Here is a 22,374-nt window from a genome sequence, read left to right on the forward strand (position 1 = left end):
CAATCAATAGCAACCGTCAGTTTTCGAAATGAGGTGTGATTTTGTGAACTGGTTAACGTTTGTACTGATATTAGAGCAAAACTAGAAGATCAAAAAATTCAAACCAAACAGAGGTCGTCCAACACTTTACTTTATTCAGTGTTCCCAATTCAACAAAAATTTTTCATGAAGTCTTCACTCATGAAGTGAATTATCAAAGTTTTGTTGAACAGCAACAATTAATACTTGCACATCTTTGTATTGAGCCTGAAAAATTGATCAGCTACTGCCAAATCTGATCGAATTCATCCAAAATTAAATTTGGTAACAAATACACTATCTTGACGAGATAGACAATTATGACTGCCTATGAAGTTTGCGACGAAAGAGGAAGGTCGTAAAATTTTATTGGATTTTTATGGCCGGTTGCTGTTGAGGCTCGCCAGGGAGTAGGTAAATCAACAGCTGTTATTTCATGAACAAGCCATTGTTCTTTTTATTTTCTAGTAGGCGCTGTTGCCAAATCGTAAACTAGAAACAAAGCGATTTAAATTTTAAAACCTCGTATTTTAACACGTTGACTGTCCCCATGCTAATTTTTTTCTCACCCCCCACGCCCAACACATTTATCCCAAGATAAGGGTTGCTTTTGAGTGATAAAATATATATTCTATGAAAAAATTAATTCTGCAGCCATTTGGAAGTGTTCATGTTCAAAATTTTCAAGTCCAATGGAAGGCTTGATGCTGATGTTTCTTGAATCATGTATGATTAATTATGATTGAGGTTATCAATACATATTTCTACAAGACGTTCAGCCCATATGAACCGACCACACTGCAGCGTTCATGAAAAGTAACCATATTTATCTTGAACGTCAAATGAATCAATGAATCACATACGACTCATGGACGCCTGGCGAAAATCTTTATGAATCATATGTGATGCATGGGACAGTCAACGTGTTAAGAAAGATTTTGAATAGTTTCCGCGGTGCATTTGAAAAATTCATGAATGAAACTCATAATTATTCAGTTCAAACTTGCATATGCTGTGATAACCCAGATTGAGGAGAATTCCCCATCATGAGCCATAATTGACATACTCAAGAAAGGAATAAAAAACAAAATAGTACCGTTCAAAATCAACGTACTGCACTCCTTTGATCATCTGATCTAACCGAGGCGCGGCATTTGTCGAGGAAATTTGCTCCGCAATCTTGAATGTTTTATATAATCATTTATTTTGATGAATTCTCCTGTCAAAAAGTCATGAAAACATTCTGTATAAATAATAATTTGATTTATAAATGGAGCCTATCAACAGCATTATTGGATACCCCGCCGATCAAGTTTTTTCAAAAAGTGCACAGGTTCTTTTTCAGTAAATGAAAACATAAACAATTTTTAAATTTTATGTGTATAAATTAGTTTGAAGAGACTATAAATAGGAAGCGTTGGATTGTTTCTTACGTTTTAGAAAGTAAGCGGAGTTACAATGTAAAGCAATTGAATGCTAATGAATTATGCTTTGTTGAAAGCTCGCAAAACATCCAATATTCAAAATGCCACTCTGATGATAAGATGATTACGATTTTTTTTCATGCCCCTTACTTCTTATTTCGATATGTCGATGTCGATAACAAAACATCGATGCTTTTATTTCAATCATTTCGATGGACGGTTGCCATCCCATCCCTAGTTGTCAACCTCCAAATATCTCATAATAACAAAAGGCGTTCTTCGTAATCATTTGAATTAACATCGTTTTCCACAATTATTCCAGGAATATAGGAAAAAGGAATATCATAGACATAGTACACATACATAGTCTTAACAAAGGACACTATTATGTCATTAACCCGAAAAGATTAAGTGACGTGGTTATATTCTATTCTGATTCATTCTGCTTTTGTTTACATGTATCGGGTGTTCTGCTTCTGAATGCTATCATATCAATCATGAGTGATAATTCTGAAACTGAAGATGTACATGAACTCTTTGTACAAGATGGAGTATTGTTGTTTTCAGCCGCTGCTTCCTTCATAAGCTTTGTTAAATCTGTTGGTACATTGATGATAACTGAGTATTCTGATGGAAATAAATATATTGAGTGGAAACCAATAGATGTAACTGTAGATTCAGATATCCAAGATCAGGAATGGGCAGTAGTTAACACTGTGGAAAGACGAATAAGAACGTTAAGTGGTTCTGTACCACCAGAGTATAAAAATCGATCAAAGTACCTCAGAGTTAACTTTGAAGAAATAAAAAGCTTCAGAGTTTCTGACAAAAATAGGAGGCTAACTTTCAATGATGGAAAATCAGAGCAAATTTGTACTTATCTATTTCAACATGGTAATTGTGAGCATTTCGTGAATTTTTTGAAATCTCTAGTACAGACAATTCCTTCGAGAAGAGATAAGCATCTATTAGTTGTCCTGGATAAAACCAATCCTGAATTTGAGAAAATGGATAGATCCTTTGCCGAATTGAATGTTTATACAGACAGCCCTTGTGTTTGGAAATTATGGGATGATTTTCAGGAGAGGCCTATGGTCGCTACTTTTGAGGCTTTTGCTAAGATCACAGATTTAGGTTAATAAATCTCGGATATTGTGAATTCATAAATTAGATTTGAATTTAGTTTATAGGAGTCCGGAACAAAGGGAGCTCAGTGATGACGTTAAGGAAATTCTTAATAAAAGCATAACTGAATGTGGAAGTACCTCTACCAGTCATTCGCAAGGTGACTATGAAGTGATAGATGTGCCTCACTTACCAAAGCGGAGAGATTTTCCTAGAGGAAAACCTTTGACATTAGACCAATGGCTTGGGGTACAAGATCATGAGGAAAGAATTGAAGACTCTGAATGCTTAAAACTCATAATATTTCAAGGGGTAAGAAAAGTAATAAAGTACTATTCGACCTTATAAAATTTTTAATTTAGGGGATAACACCTTCATTAAGAAAAGAGGTTTGGAAATATCTTTTGGATTACTACCCTTGGAACTGTTCAAAGGCTGAACGCCAAAAATTAATATCACAAAAGAATGACGACTACTTCTCCATGAAATTACAGTGGAAGACAATGACTAAGACACAAGAAGACAATTTCACAGATTACAGAGAAAGAAAATCACAAATAGAAAAAGATGTCAGTAGAACAGATAGAACAATAGACTTTTATGCGGGTGACAATAACCCTAACCTTCAAATTCTTAATGACATCTTGATGACATATGTTATGTACAACTTTGATCTAGGTTATGTTCAAGGAATGAGTGATCTTCTCGCTCCAATTCTACACTTGATGCAGAGTGAAGTTGATGCTTTTTGGTGCTTTGTGGGATTCATGAACAAATTGGTAAGCCTTTATCCGTTAATGAAATAAATAAGATACTTGGTTTGTCTCCTTGGATGAATTCAAATTAACCATTGTTTCTGCAGAGTTCGAATTTTGATGCGGATCAAAATGGAATGAAAGAACAGCTGAGTAATTTATTCACACTTATTGCCTTTATAGATCCAGATCTTGCCTCTTATTTCAATAATCACGATTCAGGAAATATGTTCTTCTGTTTCCGCTGGTTGTTAGTTTGGTTTAAAAGAGAACTTAGTGAAGAAGATTGTATGTCACTTTGGGAGGTCCTCTGGACAGGTTTTCCTTGTGAGAATTTCCACCTGTTACTTTGCTGTGCCATTCTCACCCAAGAGAAGCAAACTCTGATGGAAAACAATTATGGATTCACAGATATACTAAAGGTATATTTGTATATCTTCGTTAATGAATCACTGTTCAACTTTATCGTTGATTGTAGCACATCAACGACCTCTGTGGAAGATTGAATGTTGAGAAAATCCTGAATGATGCCCAGGCAATTTACTACCAAATAAAGGAATCAAAGCAATTGAACGACATTGTAAGACTTCTGTTGGGACTTCCAATATCAGGAAATAGTTTGTCAGATAATCATGAAACTTCACCATTCGAGGAAAATATGAGCACTTGCAATGGATCGACCAGCATGCAGAGACAAGGCTCACAAGATAGTGTGAGAATAAGTCCTGATGAAAATAGTTTTGAAAAGTGTATTTCATCTAATTTCTTATGATGAAATATTTTTATGATCAAGCAGCTTGTATAAAATTATTCTCTTGTTTTAATAGGAATTTTGAATTATCAAAAAATATTACATATATGAATTTCACAAAGCTAATGGTTTTTATGTATTCACTTCAATAAAGTTTATAAAAAAATTATTAATAAAATCTATTTATCATAGAGTAGGTATAAAAATTATCATATGGGTTCACTTCAATATCTTTCTGACGATCTTGTGCAGCGCCAAGTCGTTATGTCAATATAAAGGATATATGACGCTCAAAGCGTTCACAAATTACAGTGGGGGTAAAATAAGTCACTGTATCACAAATGTGACTCATTCGATATTTTGCAGGTAGTGGGATACAATCAGTATATAGGTGGTGTCCTAGAATAAATGGATAATCCTAAGATACCTCGCATCAGCAAAGAGCGTTCCACCCTTAATCTTTCAATGAAAATGCATGACACATTGTACTAATGAAAGATTTTCATCAGAAAAATTTCATCATAAAATATATGTGAGACGAAATTTATTTCGTGAAAGTTTGAGCACGTTAATTGAAATAATATGTTCCTTTCATGCAGATTCCAAAATGGGTTAAAGCATTTCATAACTTTTATGTGAATACCATAAATGAAACTAAATAACAAAAAAGTTGAAAATGAAATGATCTCTAAAAGAGTTCACTGGAGAGATGAAATCTAATTGGTTCCAAAGCGATTAGTGTTCTGCGCACTATGCAGTGAACTCCGCTACGGCCATCTCTATAAACGGATGTGACTCCTCCCCCTACCCAGTTGGTTTGGCCTTCAGATGTACCATTTTTATGGCCTTCACCATCACCGGACCTAAATCCGTAAAATTTTTTATTGGGGTTACTTGAAACGAGAGGTCTAGTCCGTGCCGATTCGAATTTAAGGGCGGTGCAAGGTTAAATTTCTGTTGGGGGGGGGAGAGGGGAGTTAAAGGCTACATTTCTGGGAGGGGGGGGGTTGAATGCAAAATTTCTTAGGGGGGGGAATAATAATTAAGAATGAACAAAATGATTGATTCTCCAAAAATTTCATTATTAATATTATATATTTTTTGTATTATTTTATAAATACAATAAAAAAAATGGGCATACCTACATGGTGCTCCTTTCAATTTGATTTCGCCTCGTCTTTCACAATTTTCTGTTTTCGACTTGAATGGTTTTACACTTTGACTGTTAGGTACTCGTTTTCGAAATTGAATTTTGGCACCACTCTTTTATATTGAAAAACGCTTCAGGTAATTTAGAAATGCGACAGTTGTGACCGGAAAGTTACGATTCTCAACACACAACCGCCTGTTGCCTTGTAGGTATAGGTAATGATTTTCAAACATTGATGATTTTTCTAATTCCTGCATTGAAAGAAGAGTTGAATTTTTTTTCAGTCTGTACGGTACAACTTTTTTGTCGAAATTCGACTGCACAAATTATAGTATAATACATTTTCGGGAAATTAGAGGAACCCAGAGTACATGCATGTATAGCACAATATACCTATTTCAGCGGGTATATAAAATAGATACAAAAAGTTTTGCTTATTCCAAATTTAGATGTAAGGTACAAGAAAGAATTGCATGAATCCTCATATACGGTATAGCGCGGTAAAAGCCGTATTATCAGAAGTGTACTGGTCTGGTATACTAATACTTCTAAGTATTATTTCTATTTTTTAAACTCGGATTCTATCAGTTGTCGCATAGGTATAATTATTTCTACGCTAATTTTTGGTACTGAGTGTAGGTATTCCCACTTTGTTAATATTTTATTTTTGTAAATATTTTCGTCATTTTATCTCAGTCAGTCCTATTGGAAACCTGGTTTACGCAATACTTACATTTTGAATTCAGTTGAATTCTGTTTAGTCTCCAAATTGGGGCTCTGCCTATGTCGCTAAATATTCTAGCGACGGCAGTAAATTTCTTTTTAGATAAAGATGCATTGAATCAGTAGTATCAGTATCACTATGATACTTTTTGAATTGTTGGCCACTCAATCTTGTCTTAGTCCAAATAATATTGATTGATTTTTCGTTCACTTGTGAGTTTTGATCATTCGTCACTGGATAGCATTATTTTTCATTTTAAGTCTGTCATATTCATCTGTTCTTACGTTCTTAGCAGTCTTAAGCACTATCTCTTTAATACAAGAAAAATCACGTATTTAAACAATGGTGAGATATTTATTTACATTTCTCATTACAATGTCATATAAAATGTGATGAATGTGAAATTAACGTCTAGGTGGGGCTGAAATATTGACCAGAATACACAATTGGTTTACACTAAACTTCACGTGGACTAAAATGTGAGTTATTTTGTACAAATAAATAGAAGAAATTGGGCTCATTGCTTTGAGTCACTAGCATAAAACGGAGTAGGTCTATTCACTGAACCCCAAAACATAATCACCTTAGTTTCTTCATGCATTATAAAGAAAAAGAAAGGCACTTCTGTTCTGAATATCACCCTACTTCCCAGCTTAGACAACCCGAAAACAGTTGTAGCAGCTGCCTCCGTTCCTGTTTCTGTTATATGCATATAAACCTTATGAATCACTTTGTCAGCAAAAAGTCCAGGATTTTCGAAGTTAACCGGATTTTTCGGTGCGTTGATGCTTTCACGCAAACTATCCAAATTTTCGGTTGACAACGATCTTGCTTTTCTAGCTATTCTTCTTCCAATTTTGTCGCCAATTTTCTTATAGATAACTTTACTAGTCGTATTTGTGACCACTTGCTCGCAAGTCGTTATATTGTTTTTCATTTCAAATAGATCGGTGCAGTTGACTGTGTCGCCAAATCTGTTGAAAATCAGAACAGAATCGTCCCCCTCATAAGGATTTCTCGGAATATTGGGCGAAATGGGATTGATGACCGCATTTCCCAGATTCACTTTTCCAGTCAGATTTGTAATGGAGGCTGTAGCTCCGGGAGACAACAAAGCTAGGTTAGCTTCATCGGGATTGAACAACGATGAAATACCCAAGTGTTTCAGGGGTGTCTTCAAGTCCAACGTCGTGTCTATCAGCATTTTGGGGAAAAGTATCACTGATGATGTTATCTTAACATTCGACACGAGTCTATGTAAATGCTCAACTGTTAGAACGTCCTCCAACGATTTCAGTTTATCCTTATTTGAATTCATTGGTTTCACTACATACATTGTGGTATGATTGCCTTTGTATGGGAATCCTATAATTTCGCAATCGAGCATCTTATCTTTATAATAGGGGAAGTCCCCACCGTTTGACATCATATCTACCCATATTTCACTCGGCTGATTTTTACCATTTGTGTAGAAACGCCGTCTGTAACAAAAAAGGAGAATAAGAAAGGCTTCATTTGAGCAGATAACCTAGGCTTTTATTGGAAATTGGTGTGAGGGGATGGACCTTATCGTCCTTATCTAAAACTCTAGCTTCTTGGTTGTAATTGTCAGAGTGTTGGTGTAACTTATGCTTATCAGCGCCAGACCGAAAGGCCTGTTAAGTTAACATCAAGAATTTGATGACTACGACGATTGATGATGGTTAGGGTTTATCACTATAGTGTTCCCTGTATTCAATTGAAAAAACGGGAGATGTCATGCCTACCTTTTAGTGGCGCCGTCATAGAAAGGGTATTCCCATTGAGCATTAAAGTACATGGCACTGGCTAGTATGACTTTGGTGTCAGCTGAAGGAGCTTCAGAAAGCACCTCTTTGATCTTCCCTTTCGTCCTATCCGAAACCCAGGCATTGATAGACTTCTGCGCGTGCACTGGATTCTGCTGGAAATCTAGATTCAGAACTTCGCTCTGGTAAATACTTTCAGCAGTGTTCTTGTATATATTCCGTATAGGGAAGTTGTTCTGGACGAATATGGCAGTTGCGAAATTCACTTGAGATCCTATTATGAATCCTGAAGTTTTTTCCAGTTTCACTATCATCTTACCGAACTGCTCGTGAACTATTTGGGATTTCTTGTCGAGATCAGGCACTCCAGTTGCGAAACCCAAGAGCGTAGATATTTCTTGGTATGTTTTGCCATTGGATCCGAGAAGAACGAGGGCCAGAGAGGCTGAAAAAATGATGAATGTCAGAAATTAGCAATGAAATATGTTTGAGTATATCCGAGCTGGTCAGTATTTGAGAACTCGAATAAAGTTTACGAGGGACGACCATCTCTCTGAAGAGAGTTTATCTCTTAATCAGAATAATCAACCCAGAATTTGTTAGGCGTTAACAAACGAATCGTCTGATACCTACATAAGTACAGGGTGTTTTTTAATTTTTTGTGAGTCCTGCGTTCGAGATAATAGAACTGGCCAAAATAAAACGTTTCTCTAAAAATCACCAATGGTTTCGTTCAGTTAGAATAAAATATATTAAACATTTCGGTTTTTGACCGAAAATGAAAATTAAAGGCAACTTGGGCTGACCTTTTTTTCTCATTATCTTCCTTCTATTTTTCATGAAATGTGCCAATTCGATTAGTTCTACTCCCGGATAAAAAGAGACTTGAGACACCAGTTTGAATAAAATTAGAATGAGTTCAAAAACTCCCCAATAAAATTAGTTTGAATTATTCACAAAGTTTGTTCAAAGTTGACACCATTTAGTTCGATGTGTGCCAAGTCTTGGCCATCGTAAAAGTGGAATAAAATTACGGTAGCAATAAGACCATTTTCTCCTCAAATGATTTCTATACTGTGTTCTATCAGATCTTCTACACTTTTCACCTCCCTTTCACGATAACCCAAGACTATTTATAGAATTGATTTCTCGCTTTCTGTCATTGAGCTGCATCTGAACAGATAGATTCATCTGATCCTACTGATGGGAAGCTGAAGTTCAGCAAAGTCATAATACTCTAAATTTCATATATTCGCATTCGACATTGGGGGATGATATCTCCGCCATCTTGAATGTTTTATATAGGCGAGTTTTGGTGGGTTGATGAATTCTGACGAGTTCTATTTTCTGTCAAAAAAAGGCCCAACTTTGAAATGTACAGTAATGATGATTGATTATGTACGAGTAGTATGCAATTAATGTATTGCATGTATTCTAGTATAGACCTATGTTTAATATGTCTATGTATTCTATACAAACTTACCTGCCATACTGACTGGTGCGAATACTATATTATTATACTGATTACTTGACTGACTGGTGATTACTTTATTCACAGCCACTGTTAACTTCATCAAGCCTGTTGAAATAGCATTTGTAACGAATAGTTCATACTCCGGAGTACCCCTTGGAGGAATTCGAACCTGTTTGGTTACCTCGGTACTCTTTCCCTCATTGAACCGATTGGGAGCTTGGAAACTTCCAAAAGGGGCCATTGGTGGCTGAACTGGATATGCTTGATTGTTGTAAATCACGTTGCCATTGTCGTCTGGATAGTAGACCATCTGAGTGCTGCCATCCACAAGGGAGACTAGTAGAAGCGCTAGTAATCTATACATTCTGAAAATCAATGAGTAAAATTTATTGAATTTATGTAAATCCATAATTGAACTTTAAACAGATTATATGATTTTCAAAAAATGAGTTTTTAAACTACGACACCTGTTTCGCTATCACAATGGAAGCTAAAAGTCAGAAACAGAATTTTTAGAGAATTTGGAAATCAATAGATAAATAGGTATAAGTTATCACCTGGCTTACTTTGCTCAACGACCAGGTTGCAATAACTCACGGTTACTGAATTAATTTTGAATATTTGTTGTTCAACTAGTAGTACATATTTTCATCAGTTTTAGTTGCTAACATAAGACCAATAAACAAAAACATTACATATTCATAAAACTGTCATGCGAAATGAAGAAAAAATCTAAAAGAAGACGATAGTTTTCGCTAACATCCAGAAATATAGATTTCATTTTGCTATATTACTTATCGCCCGATCCTCCGTTTTGTATCTGCTCTGAAATTGATACGAATGTTCTGGAACTAATCATTACCCCCTATCCTAGATTTTTAGAAGCATAGTTAAATGCTTGCTTGTATATCTTCCCGTTCTGTACTAAATATTTCAAAGAAATAGAGAATAAAAATAAATTGAAGCGAAAGTCAATGCATAATGCTTCCAACCAAGTAACATAATCCAAAGATGAAGATGAAAATGAATAAGAATCGACTCAAAAAATTGGAAACAATATAGAACATAACTCTGAGAAGCCCCTAGATGAAAAGTGGTACACAAGAAACGAAGGAATCAGAAACCACAATAATCAAAGAACACATAAAAAACGGAGAATCATGAGACCGAGGATCAGGATGAGAGAAAACATATGGTGGAAAAACAGAGAGAGAAAAATTGACCGAGAATGATCTAAAATGAAAGAGAAACTACACAAGGAACGAAGTAGAAGTTATCAGCAGAAGAACCAAGTTCTAGTCTGCAAATACACAGACCATCAGGATGCATGATGCAAATATTTCAGTTTCTATCTGAAGATACTATTGTGATAGCGAAACACGTGTCGTGGTCAAAAAACTCATTTTTGTGAAAATCATATATTTATTTAATCTGTTTTTGTAAAATGTATTGGAAAATTGAAATAACATAACTTCTCGATAATTTGATTGCGCCAATATTGCTTGAGTGCTTTTAACGAAGGTATGTTAATGGGCTAAAATATGCTCGACGGTTTATTTAGAAATGTTATATACTTTTTATTGCTACGTTTTACACATAAAAGGGAAGGAACAAGTGTCATAAAATAAGTAGGATAAAATGAGAATCATATAAGAATATTAATAAAAGCTGAAAATTGGGAAGTAATGAAAAATGAAATAATTGAAAGTACTGAAACAATCATTCTACTTCCGCATTGCTCTGTAATATCAATATGATAATCATCTATTCAAACAGCTAATTTTAGGACAAACAAAGCCAAAGTGTATTCGAAACTATCAGTGTGAACTTGAACCCACACAAATATCAATGATTGTGGTTTGAATACTTTATGAATTATTTGTACTTGTACCTAATCTCCTACGAAGCCAAAAACATACTAATTCTGGGGTTATCATGACTGGGGAATCATTTCATTCAACATAAATAAGAATTAAGAAATTCAATTTCTGAAATGACATTGATACATTGAACACAAAAAAACAATATTATTGGTACTCGCTTTCATTCAAATGATTCAAGAATTGCTTACTACATCCCCCTTTTCTTATTTTGTATTTTTCGAGTTCGTACGAACACCAGTGATAACTTGTCAGAGAACCAGGAACTACTTTTTTACTTTATATAGGTACCTATGTGAATAAAAACAGTTCAATAAATTTAAGTGTTCATATATAGCATGAAAGACATACAGCATTGTATGATGTATTAATAAAATTCCAAAAAGAATCCTATAGATAAGACGAGAATCTACTGAAAATTACTCTTATGAGATTTTATGTTTTTGGAGGAAACAGCTACAAAAAACACCATTATTATTCGGAATATATTCAGTTATATTTCGAACACCAAAACCATTTAAAATGTGATTAAGTACCTATGAAAGCATAGTTGGCAGGAAATGTAATTCACATTGAACAAGATAATTCGAATATTCATTAATGAGATGGTTGATAGTTTCCGTTGGAAGTTTTTTATTTCGTTGAATGTTATTTCAAGAATGCTTACACCATTTGAGATTAGCATTAGGTACTTTCTATATTTTATTTAATCAATTTTGTTGTATACATATTGAATAAAGGAAGAACTAGGTAGGTAAGAACTATTCAATGTGTAAAAAAATATATTACATTACAACTTTTCAGTGTACTGAAGAAGGCTCAAAATGTAAAGCCGAAACGTACACAAAGATTAAAAGCAGTACACCGAGTTATCCTATTGTTTCCACTCGTTAATTACTCTTATCTTAGAATTATTTATGAAAAATAAGATAATGTTTCGGCAGGTTTTTCCAGAGCCATACGAACGGTTCATCAATATACAATGTAGAAATCAAAATTCCTATCTTGGGTATTTACTATTTTGTAGAAGAAATCTCGAACTGCTCAATTTTTATTTTTATATAAGAAACTTTCCATGCCTAGTTGAGAATTTCGTCATACACGTCTATGACGGGTGGAGTCTGTAGAGGGTAGTTAGAATTGTTTAAAGTGCAATCCTTCCTTTTTGTAGCACACATTGATAGACCTTTTGTTGATGAGGATGATTTGATCATTGATGAACCCTTTTTTTGAATATACGAATGAACTTGTTAAACTTTTTTAATTCGAATTATTACCTTTATTAGGTATATATTTTGAGGTCAATGACTTACACTTTTAAGGAGTGATCGATATTTTTGAAGTGTTATGGGCAACATTCCCTTTTCTTAGGGTTGTAATTGATGAATGATCTGAAATGAAAATTTAAAATTACAAAAATAAATGTACGTCATTGACCTCAAAATACATTAAAAAATTGAAGACTCTATTTCGATAAAGGTTTAATCCCACCAATGACCAAATCATCCCCAGCAACAAAAAATCTACCTATTGATTTTTGGCACAAAAAATAGGGTTGCCAATTAAAAAACCCATCTACCTCACTTTCTCATAGAGGGTGCAATTATATAGGACGTGTTGTCTGATGTAAAATAAATATTGACCTGTTTCAGCATTTTTTTCAAAATAGTGAATACCGAAGGTATGAATTTAGTAGGTTAGGTACTTTCTACTTACTCTGTTTTCATTAGGTATTTATTTAGAGAATTTTTCCTACAGAAAATCTTAAGTTGAACTAGAACTGATAAGTGAAGTATTAGGAAATAATTATTATGTACTTACTTATATATGTAGGTACTAGAACCGCGTAAATCACGATTAAGTGGAAACCACAGGTTCCGGGATATATTTTTGCAATCTCACTCGATCATTGTAAAGAATAAATTTCAGTTGAAACCAACAATTAAATTACGCATTGCATACATACTCCTCTCGTTGCAGTAGAATTACTAGATTCCTCAGTGATTAAAAAAGAATTAAAATGCGCAGTTTATTAACCGAATGACACGGAATTTTCAGAAGAGTTATTCACCTTTACACTCTGGGACATTTTGGTGTTCCCGAGAGTAAAAGGCGGTCTTATTTTGCTATTCTAAAATTGAAATTGCATTTATATTATCCTAGACAAAGAATTTTTTTCTTGTATGAATTGAGAAGATATGTAATAATTAGTATTTATTAGATGTAAGAATATGTGGCAGTTATTATTGATTAAATAAAAATAAATTGAATAAATTCATAATTTAACAGAAAAAAACTTAATTACATGTAGGATATGAGGTCTTTAACTCTTCACGTGTTTCGCTGTCACAATAGATTTATCAAGTGGTCAAAGGTACTACAGTGATAGCTTATTGTGATGGCGATTCCACAAAAATAATTATCAAGCAAACTTGACGTTTTTTTGGCGGCATTTTCTGGGTAGGTATATATTTTTGTGTGAAGTAGAAATACTGAGTGAGTAAAGGATATCGCACAAAATTCAAATCTTCGATACCCATTTACTGTTTTATATTTTGAATTTATTTAATGTATAATTTTGTTTTTCAAAAGGTAACACTAATTTTTGAAATTTTTTTATTCCATATTTTGATCGTTGAAAATAAATCTTTTTAAGGTTTTTGTTCCCTACTGCTTCAAGTTGAGATAAACGTGGACACTTACATCGAATATCAATATCAATACCATTTTTAGAATAAAATAATGATATCATTTGAAAATCGGAAAATATTCCTTAATACAAAATACATCTGATCAAAAACAAGAACAATAGGTAATGAAATTTAAAAAAATTGCTTTTTCTGACTGAAGTTTCACCTAAATTCAATTTTGGAATTCACCAGAAGACTTTGTCATTGAGAAGTGTATGTATATGTAGCTATGACCCAGAAAATGAACAATATAAAAGTGGGATATATGAACATCAACGGTTTATGCTGAAGAAGCAGAGCATAATATTGAAAGGATCATTATGGGTATGTGGTTCAACCAGAATGACAACAAATTAGACAAGCAATTTACTCACGCACTAAATATTTCCACACAAATTTCCTTCACTTCATTACTGGCACTCTATCACCTCGAAACCGATTGGTCCAGTTGGAATCACATTAGAAATTTACCGATAAAACACGAAAAACTTGTGTCGTCGCAAAACGAAGAAGCAAATTCGAATCAACAGAGGTTCGTCCATGTGTACTAACCAGCTAAGATGACCTTCCCCACCAGAAGCGGTGGATTCCAATTAATGAAAGACCGGGGTACGGTGATTTCCATGTTTATTAAACGGATAGCCAAGATCTTATCATTTCTTGGTTTATTCCGGTCACCCACAACGGGATTTCGCGGAACATTCGAAGTGATAAAATTTTTGGTGGAAATAAAAAAAAATATTTTATTGGGAAGTGAATTTCCTGAATACGTCAATAGCCGTCAATAGCATCGATACATTGTATGATTCTGTGAAAATCGATATAAATAAATCGGAAAAATACTCTTGAAAAATCAATATTTGGAAAAAAATTAATTTCTTCAGAGAAACTGATGCAAATTCCAATATATCTGGCAATTTTTTTATGATAACAACCGGATTGTTAACCATTCACTTCTTATATTTTTCCAATTGAATTTTTCTGACTTTCAATTGGGAATTCTGGGATACAGCTAGAAATTCTGAGAGACTATAGTCTCAATTCTGAGTTATAAGTGGACAAGTATAAGTTATAAGTCATAATTCTGAGCTACAAGTCAGAATTCTGAGTTACAAGTCAGAATTCTGAGATACAAACTAGAATTCTGAGATACAAGTCAGAATTCTGAGATGCAAGTCGGAATTCTGAGGTAAAAGTCAGAATTCTGGAATACAAACCAGAATTCTGACTTAAGTAAGAATTCTGAGATAAAAGTCAGAATTCTGAGATACAAGTCATAATTATGAGGTTCAAGTCAGAATTCTGAGATAAACGTTAGAATTCTGAGATACAAGATATACGTGATATTCCGGCATTGTAACTTGCATCTCAGAATTCCGACTTGCAAGTAAAAGTTCTAAATTGTATCTTAAGTCCGTTTGTAACAGCCGAGAATTCTCTGGAGAATTCTCTACCAAATTTTGGTAAGAAAACGGCAGAGATTATTTTGTATGCAACTGAACAGAGAATTCTACCGAAAGTGCACATGTAACGGTAAAGAATTCACGGCGCATGAATTCTCGAGTAAATTCTCTAGAGAATTCTCGGCTGTTGCAAACGGGCTTAAGCTTTCTGACTTATATCTCAGAATTCCGACAAGCAATTTGTAATTCTGACATTGGCACTTGAAAGACGGAACACCGAACACCTGGTAAAATATATTTTTGTGTGGCCTTTCAACAATTTCGTACGAAACAAATGTCATTCGACCAATTGTACACCTATTTTCAAGTTTCTGAATTCCGAACTTTGACTTGTATCTCAGAACTTCAACTTGTAACTCAAAATTCCAACTCAGCTCAGAATTCTCACATGTATCTCAGAATTCCGACTTGTAAGTCAGAATTATACATTTGGAAAAAAAATACTTCCGTATGGCACACGCTTCCGTAGGATTTGGACTAGCAAGTTGAATTTCTATGCATTTCAACTAGAACAGCGCCACACCAGAATACTTCTTTTTGATATTCAGCTATGGTGTGAGAATTGACGATAAACATATATCGAAAGAAAAACTACTCTAATCTAGAATATTTCTGCAATTGGCTTCAAACGCACAATCATTTGGATGTGTACCTCGGTGACTGTTTTTGACATGTTGACAAAATCATTTTGCAGTTACCTAAGATTCCAAGACACTACTTGATAAATTGATAAGTATTAAAGGATTTTCGAGAGAAATAATTTGGAAAAACGGCTATTATCAAGAATCATTCATAGCAATTACTTTGAAGTTAACATCAGTGAACTCAATAGTTGTTCACAAACCATAAAGCCGAATTAGGCACGAAAAATTGTATACTTATGGTGAGTTCATGTAGAGCTCCTAAGAAATTGGCCAATCTTATGAGCAGATGTGAAATTGGTTGTCCTTCGAAAAATCCCGGAAAAGTTGGGGTCAGTTTAAAATTCGTCAAGACCTAACGGTTATACACATTTATTTTAATTTAGATCTACAATGATTTTTTCATGTAGGTACTGTCTTTCAGGAACTTGTCAAGAATTGGTCCACTGGTCTATATATCCTTAGATGAACATCATCAGAATATTCCATTAATTAGTGATCACTTGATAAACAAATTGATAAACACTTCATGTTCATATTCAAATTTTTTGCTCCACTATATATACTTCCTATAGTGTGCACTCACCTCAATCTGCCGCAGGATAATTTTTTTTGTTATTCTGTGATAGTAGTTGTAATCAGCTTGATTTGTGGAGCCGATTGACTAATGCACAAAAGTGGTAATACCCAACGATGACCAGAACCTTTCTTTTTGGAAGAAACATTCGGCGTACTATTTAACATAAACAATAACACCCATATAAAGTTGTCAAGAGAAACTAGCTGGTGACGATGAGGGTCATTGTAACACATTATTCACACTAATCGTTTTCGTTAACAATGGTGCAACAAATTCAACAATGGTTTCGCATGATGGTGGGTTATTTTAGTGGTCCATCACGGTGATTGGCAGTTTCCTTGATCCAATTCCACCGTATGAATGAACATCATATTAAAATCCATGTTGGTTTTGGTTGACTTGTCATATTGTCATATTTATTTGAAAAAAAAAACTATCGTGCACTTGAGCTGATCACACAGAGATATGAAGGCTGTCTAAACAGATTTGACGATACAAATATGTTTTGGATTGAAAAAAATGCCCTAATTGAACCACTCATATTAAAAATCGAAATAAATAATTCATTCTTATTTATGCGTTCTACGTTCTCCTACTTGTATATGATATCGTGCTTCATAAAAAAGTGGGTGAAATAATGTAATGATGGACTGCCAGTTTCGGAGCAGGTAATCGGATAATTACCAAATCAAGAGATGATTCCTTCAAAAAATAGTGTGGGTCAGCCCCCTTAAGATGGAAAGCATATTCAATTTTTTCTTAGAAACCAGAAAACTGTCAAAAATTACATGGGGCAGATTTTCTTCGGGAGCGACAAGGAAATAAAAAAAAATGGTGATGTTCCCTTATATTTTCAAGGGTAGAAAAAGTTACCCCATTTTTTTTCGCAAGAAATTTCTTTCTCATTAAATAAATGTTGATAGCTTGATTAATTTTGAAAAAATATGGTCTCTCGTAATTACTTGGGTTTTTGAGTGTAGCGTGAGTCGTATATTATCTTCGATGGAATATCTCCTAGAATGTCTAATTATTTTCATTTCTGTACGTTTCTGAGTATTGATAAGCAAGGGCTACGCAAAAAAACTGTATGATTTGTTATATTTCTCATTTTAATCTTTCGACAATAAATAAAGGGAAAATGTAAATGAAGAATTACAATTTTTCATAGAAATTTTTGCATTCTCCAGCAGATAAATCATTTTCCAAGGAATTACCTGTATAATGAATCAACAATTATTTCTGCAATCTTTTGTAACTTCAAGCGTTCAATTATTATAAACCAGAATTAAAGTTCGAATTCTTGGCACATCAAATCATCTCATCAGTAATGATTACCTATTCAGATATTAACATATACACGTGAATGAAATTTACTAGACCTAGTAATGAACTCATCACTTATTCTATTCAACAACCTGTCTACTCAAAATATTCTATCACATAATTCGTTCCTTCAGAATCCATCAGAAAATATTTCGCTACATAAAAATTATTTTATACGGAAACGGTATGGATTATCTTCTGGGTCTACCAAAAAAGAGGAATTTGCTGTTGGTAGCTCATAGATATTCTATATTATCGGAATTCTTTGAAGGTCGTTCCTCCATTTTATTGGTTTATATACAGAGAACGTCTTGCCATCCTTTCAGAATTAACAATCAACTACCAATTGCAATCTCTGACGATTCGTCTCATGCGAGATTATATTTGAAGATAATGGGTGTTATTTCCATGTTTGAAATTGTTCTTGCTCTTGGGCTTCCTATAGCTATTGATTGATGATCATCAACCACTTGAAGTATTATAACTTCATTAGATTCTGGTTTTTAATAGCAGCAATTAAATCACTTGATTGTTATTGTACTCCAGCATCTTTGAGGCTGCATTTTTGTTTCTGAACCGAATGCGTCTGCATAAGGACTGAAAATCTGGGGAACTTTAGCTCATTTTGTAAAATATCATTTGAATTGCCATTTTAATATTTTATCACACTTGCTGATTTCGTTGAGAGATAAAAGTGTAGCATCGAAATGTGAATTGGCAAAATTTGAAACGCCACATTTTTGCAGGATATTGATTGAATAGTCGATTCAAGTTATGATTGATTACACCACATTCAAATACTCTTCGATGATAGTTGTGGAGTTGAAAATCAAATCACGATACTTTACCAATGGCATGTTTGCGTTAATGAGGATAATAAGCAAGATCTGTGTGATCAATTAAGCTAGGCAACATATTCTGGATTTTTTGACAAGAAACTATCCTATCGGTATATATAGATGCTGTGAAGAAAGGATTTCCTCGTATAATACGTATAACCGTATTAGCCGATCTTGTAAAACTTGTGTGCTTTTTCGCGCCCCTTCCTCTAGAAGTCTAGAACGATAGCGATTCCACGCTAACTCTATAGTTTTTGAAACCGGTAGACGGTTATCAACTTTTTGTTGGGTTAACGTTAAACGTTCTTTCCACCTGAAAGAATTGAATTTTTTGTAATTTGGTTCAAGTGCAAAAAATAACGAATATATACACTTCAATTTTTGAACAGTGTAATCCTTCCAAATCTGAAAATTGGGATGTATGCGCCACTGCTCCGATTCATTGAAATTCTCAGAAATAACGATCTGGAAAGGCTTCTTGTTGCTGGGAATTCCAGCTAGATAAGGAACCGACTTACTGCACAGCGATTTCGTCAAAAAAAGAATAAACATTTTGGCGATCTATCTCGAGTTAATCTTTCCTGTCACTGAAATTGAAAAATTCCCTATGACGCTTCGATTACTACACCTATACGAATACTACTATATCTACGAAGTGTAGGTAGTTCTTGGGCCAAAAATAGGCAAATTAGTTTAACAACTCATCCCCAACTCATGCCTACTGTCTGAAGGCATATAGGAGTCGATTTTAACTTATTTTGCCGCAATACACTTTGGTTCACGTAAGGGGGTCACTGGATTTTGCGATTTATTCATCGAAGAAAAGTAAAAAGTCAATCATTAACATGATAGGTCCATCCAAATGTAGATACTATCGGAAAAAACTATCGCATTTAAGGGAAAAACCACTTAGAAATAAAAATCTTTTTGTAGATGTTACTGGTTTCCAATATTAAATAGTTTGGATACATTTTGCGACCATTTTTTCTCATTTCAACTTCTAGTTTTTCCGAAAACGGCAAACTTTTTTGCGCTATTATTTAAGGGTGAGTTTTTGACTCGTTTAAATATTTTAACAGTAGATTCTTGAGGTCAAGAGATAAACTTATTTTCTTTACCATTTTTCCTGAATCGGTTTAAAAGATACCGGCTGTTGAAAAACTTAAAAAAAATGTTATTTTTAGTTCTATTATTCGAATTACTTGCTTATCGCTCTTCTTACTCCTGTATTTTAAAGATAAGATAACTAACTCACTATTTGAAATTATTTTGGATTGTTACGAGATAAATCCATTTTTGTTTGCTTCATTGAATACTTTTTTGATGGCAATTGAAAACCAATTTTCGACAATGAGAACGAAATTGATATTTATTCTTACGGATTTTAGAAAATCACAGTCTCTTCAGAAAAATTAAACAATCATTCAGTTCAGAAAAGTTTATATTCACAAATTGCATAACATAACTTATTTCATTTATTTATATCAGAGAGAATAATTTTTACAGTGTTCAGCAACAAATTCGAAAATAAATTCTTTGTGATTTCTAGATTATAAGAAGTTTTGCAAATAATTATAATAAAATATTTTGGACCTTATGCTCAGGGTCAGAAGAATGTTTGTCTGCTTCGAAATCTATATTTTTAGTAGTAATGAATTATACAAGAACTCGTTTTATATCTTTCGAGAACAAAGCAGTTGATAAAAAAATCTCATAAAAATCGTTACTCCTACTGCTTATCTTCGAAATACACTCTAAGGATGAACAAGAAAAATTTATCTGAAATGGCATTATCTGCATAATTAAAATCTACTCGAATTAAAGTATTTCTATATTATCAATGAACCTTTACCCCTCAACTATTATATTATTGTGCAAGTTACATATTATCGGAGATTCTCTATTATATCTTTCTCAAGTACCACCACAAAACAATAACGTATTTCTCACATCTTTCATTTTGGTCATTGAGAAAACAGCATATTATTATCTTTCTCCCAAAAAGTGCTTTCCTATCAAAAATATGAGCAATATGACGAAATAAAATATATTTCTAAATCCAAACTACGAACTACGAAATTCTTCAATATATTCGGCTGAATTGAACTCTAATCATGCCGTAATTTTTTGATTAGCAGTATGTACAAATAAAATTTATAATATATACAGTGTCGAGGAAGAAACAGCACTCATAGAAAAATAGGCTCAAAATATACACAATATTACCATTGAAGTGAAAATCTGAGACGATGATCTGGAAGTTGTTCTTCATTGAGAAGAAATTTACGAAACAATCAAAATAGTTCGATATACCTATTTTTCGAAAGCATAAAATGAACTCTTCGAAAGGCAGTGTGAAAATTACCAATGATCATTTTTCCTATTGATATAATCCTCAAAAATAAGCAGGTGAGATGAACACATTCATATATCCGCAGATAAAAGTGAGCAGGAAAATTTCCAAATTAATTACTTTCTGGTTTTCAATTTGAGCAAAGTGAAACAAAAAACAAAATATTTCTAGGCTCATAATGATTATTGCATGTAGATTTGAGAATGGACAACTTAAAAATTACATTCAACATTTTATTATAAATATTATTCTTGCATTAAAAATAAAATATGTTATTTTGAAATGATTTTCATTTGTGGATGTACTTAGGTACTAAAATACAAATTCATGAGGAAGAGTTTGTTGAACCACATATGTACCTATACCACCAAAGTTCAGAGCCAATTTTTGTTGTAATTATTTATAGATATAGAAAATTAATTTTAAAATTGTCTCATTTTCAATGAAATCATTTGTCAATCTACTTGAGACGATGAATTCCAAGTTAGAACATGCTAAGTTTCGAACACAAGATTTCGAAAACCCTAAATGCAATAGGTACGACGCGTTGATCAGAAAGGCTCACTGCTCAGCACACAAAGGCTTAAAACAACTGCAATCTTAAAACACTACAACTTGAAAATTGAATTGAATTGAAATCTGCGCAATGGAAAAAATTACGAAAATGCACATTTTAGTTTCTTGATGAATTACTTCATCCAATTTTCGTTTTCGAAAATAATCGAGAACCACTCATAAAATTTGAAATTTAAGAAACCTCACCAATGCCACTGTTTGAAATGTCTCCAAATTTTGTATGATAAAGGGACTCAGCAGGTCCCCACCATAATATCAGCAGATCAGAGAATGTGAAACTCATGGTAGTGAAAACCATGTAATGTGGTCTGTAGCTACCATTATCTGTTTCCTGTTTCCATCAATTATTTGCCAGAAAAATACTACAGAATGATTAAGGTCATTACATAATAAATAACAAAAGCAAATTTTGAATTCTCAGCCATGTCTTTTTATCTCTCACTTTAACTGAGAACCTTGGTTTTGGTCACGATGTGGTTCAGGATAGTTTCAATCTAGAGAGAACAAGGGCAGATCCAATTTAAGGGTCGTTTATACTGTTTTTATATGTTTCAAATATCTCCACCAAAGAATAATCTTCACTCAATGTGTGATGCGAAAGGACAAATTCAGAATTGATCACTTGATTTTTGTCACTAAGGAAATTCCTTTAAAAATGCAGAAAGAGTGCTCACGCAGCTTGAAGAGTGATAACAAGAAATTTTCAAAACGATTCCCACCAGAAACATTAAACTTTCGTTTACTATCTATGTTTCAATATTCTTATGAATATTATTTCGAGCATTCGCTCACTTGCTACGATTGAACAAAAACTACATCTG

At 33.6% G+C, this 22,374-nt stretch overlaps 2 protein-coding genes across 4 annotated transcripts; one reads left to right on the top strand and one right to left on the bottom strand.

The window, feature by feature from the left end:
* Window positions 1-1,667: 1,667 nt before the first annotated feature.
* On the top strand, window positions 1,668-4,242 carry LOC123309961 (TBC1 domain family member 15). Its single transcript, XM_044893275.1, has 5 exons — window positions 1,668-2,576; window positions 2,626-2,879; window positions 2,930-3,346; window positions 3,430-3,744; window positions 3,801-4,242. Exons 1-5 carry the CDS (start codon window positions 1,940-1,942, stop codon window positions 4,092-4,094), a joined length of 1,917 nt encoding a protein of 638 aa, XP_044749210.1. The 5' UTR covers window positions 1,668-1,939; the 3' UTR covers window positions 4,095-4,242.
* Window positions 4,243-6,281: 2,039 nt separating this feature from the next.
* On the bottom strand, window positions 6,282-14,388 carry LOC123309451 (serine protease inhibitor 28Dc). Of its 3 annotated transcripts, none has more exons than XM_044892580.1 (4): window positions 14,153-14,388; window positions 9,218-9,573; window positions 7,714-8,179; window positions 6,282-7,428 (listed from the first exon to the last, which is right to left on the bottom strand). In XM_044892580.1, the coding sequence occupies exons 2-4, from the start codon at window positions 9,570-9,572 to the stop codon at window positions 6,465-6,467; spliced, it is 1,785 nt and encodes a 594-aa protein (XP_044748515.1). In that variant the 5' UTR covers window position 9,573; window positions 14,153-14,388; the 3' UTR covers window positions 6,282-6,464. The 3 variants fall into 3 exon arrangements, with proteins under 3 accessions (XP_044748515.1, XP_044748514.1, XP_044748516.1); XM_044892579.1 differs by lacking the exon at window positions 14,153-14,388 and adding an exon at window positions 12,805-12,830; XM_044892581.1 differs by lacking the exon at window positions 14,153-14,388 and adding an exon at window positions 12,402-12,479.
* Between the last annotated feature and the right edge of the window lie 7,986 nt (window positions 14,389-22,374).

The sequence above is a fragment of the Coccinella septempunctata genome, chromosome 3, assembly GCF_907165205.1.
Source record: "Coccinella septempunctata chromosome 3, icCocSept1.1, whole genome shotgun sequence".
Lineage (NCBI taxonomy): Eukaryota > Metazoa > Arthropoda > Insecta > Coleoptera > Coccinellidae > Coccinella > Coccinella septempunctata.

Bases quoted from the DNA above. Each gene is read 5' to 3' on its own strand.
- LOC123309451 (XM_044892579.1), bottom strand. The intron at 8,180-9,217 runs GTAAGTTTGTAT...TCATTTTTTCAG, and splicing joins CGCACCAGTCAGTATGGCAG to CCTCTCTGGCCCTCGTTCTT. The intron at 7,429-7,713 runs GTAGGCATGACA...TTTTTGTTACAG, and splicing joins TATGACGGCGCCACTAAAAG to ACGGCGTTTCTACACAAATG.
- LOC123309961 (XM_044893275.1), top strand. From the start codon at position 1,940: ATGAGTGATAATTCTGAAACTGAAGATGTACATGAACTCTTTGTACAA. The intron at 2,577-2,625 runs GTTAATAAATCT...ATTTGAATTTAG, and splicing joins TGCTAAGATCACAGATTTAG to TTTATAGGAGTCCGGAACAA. The intron at 3,745-3,800 runs GTATATTTGTAT...CGTTGATTGTAG, and splicing joins GATTCACAGATATACTAAAG to CACATCAACGACCTCTGTGG.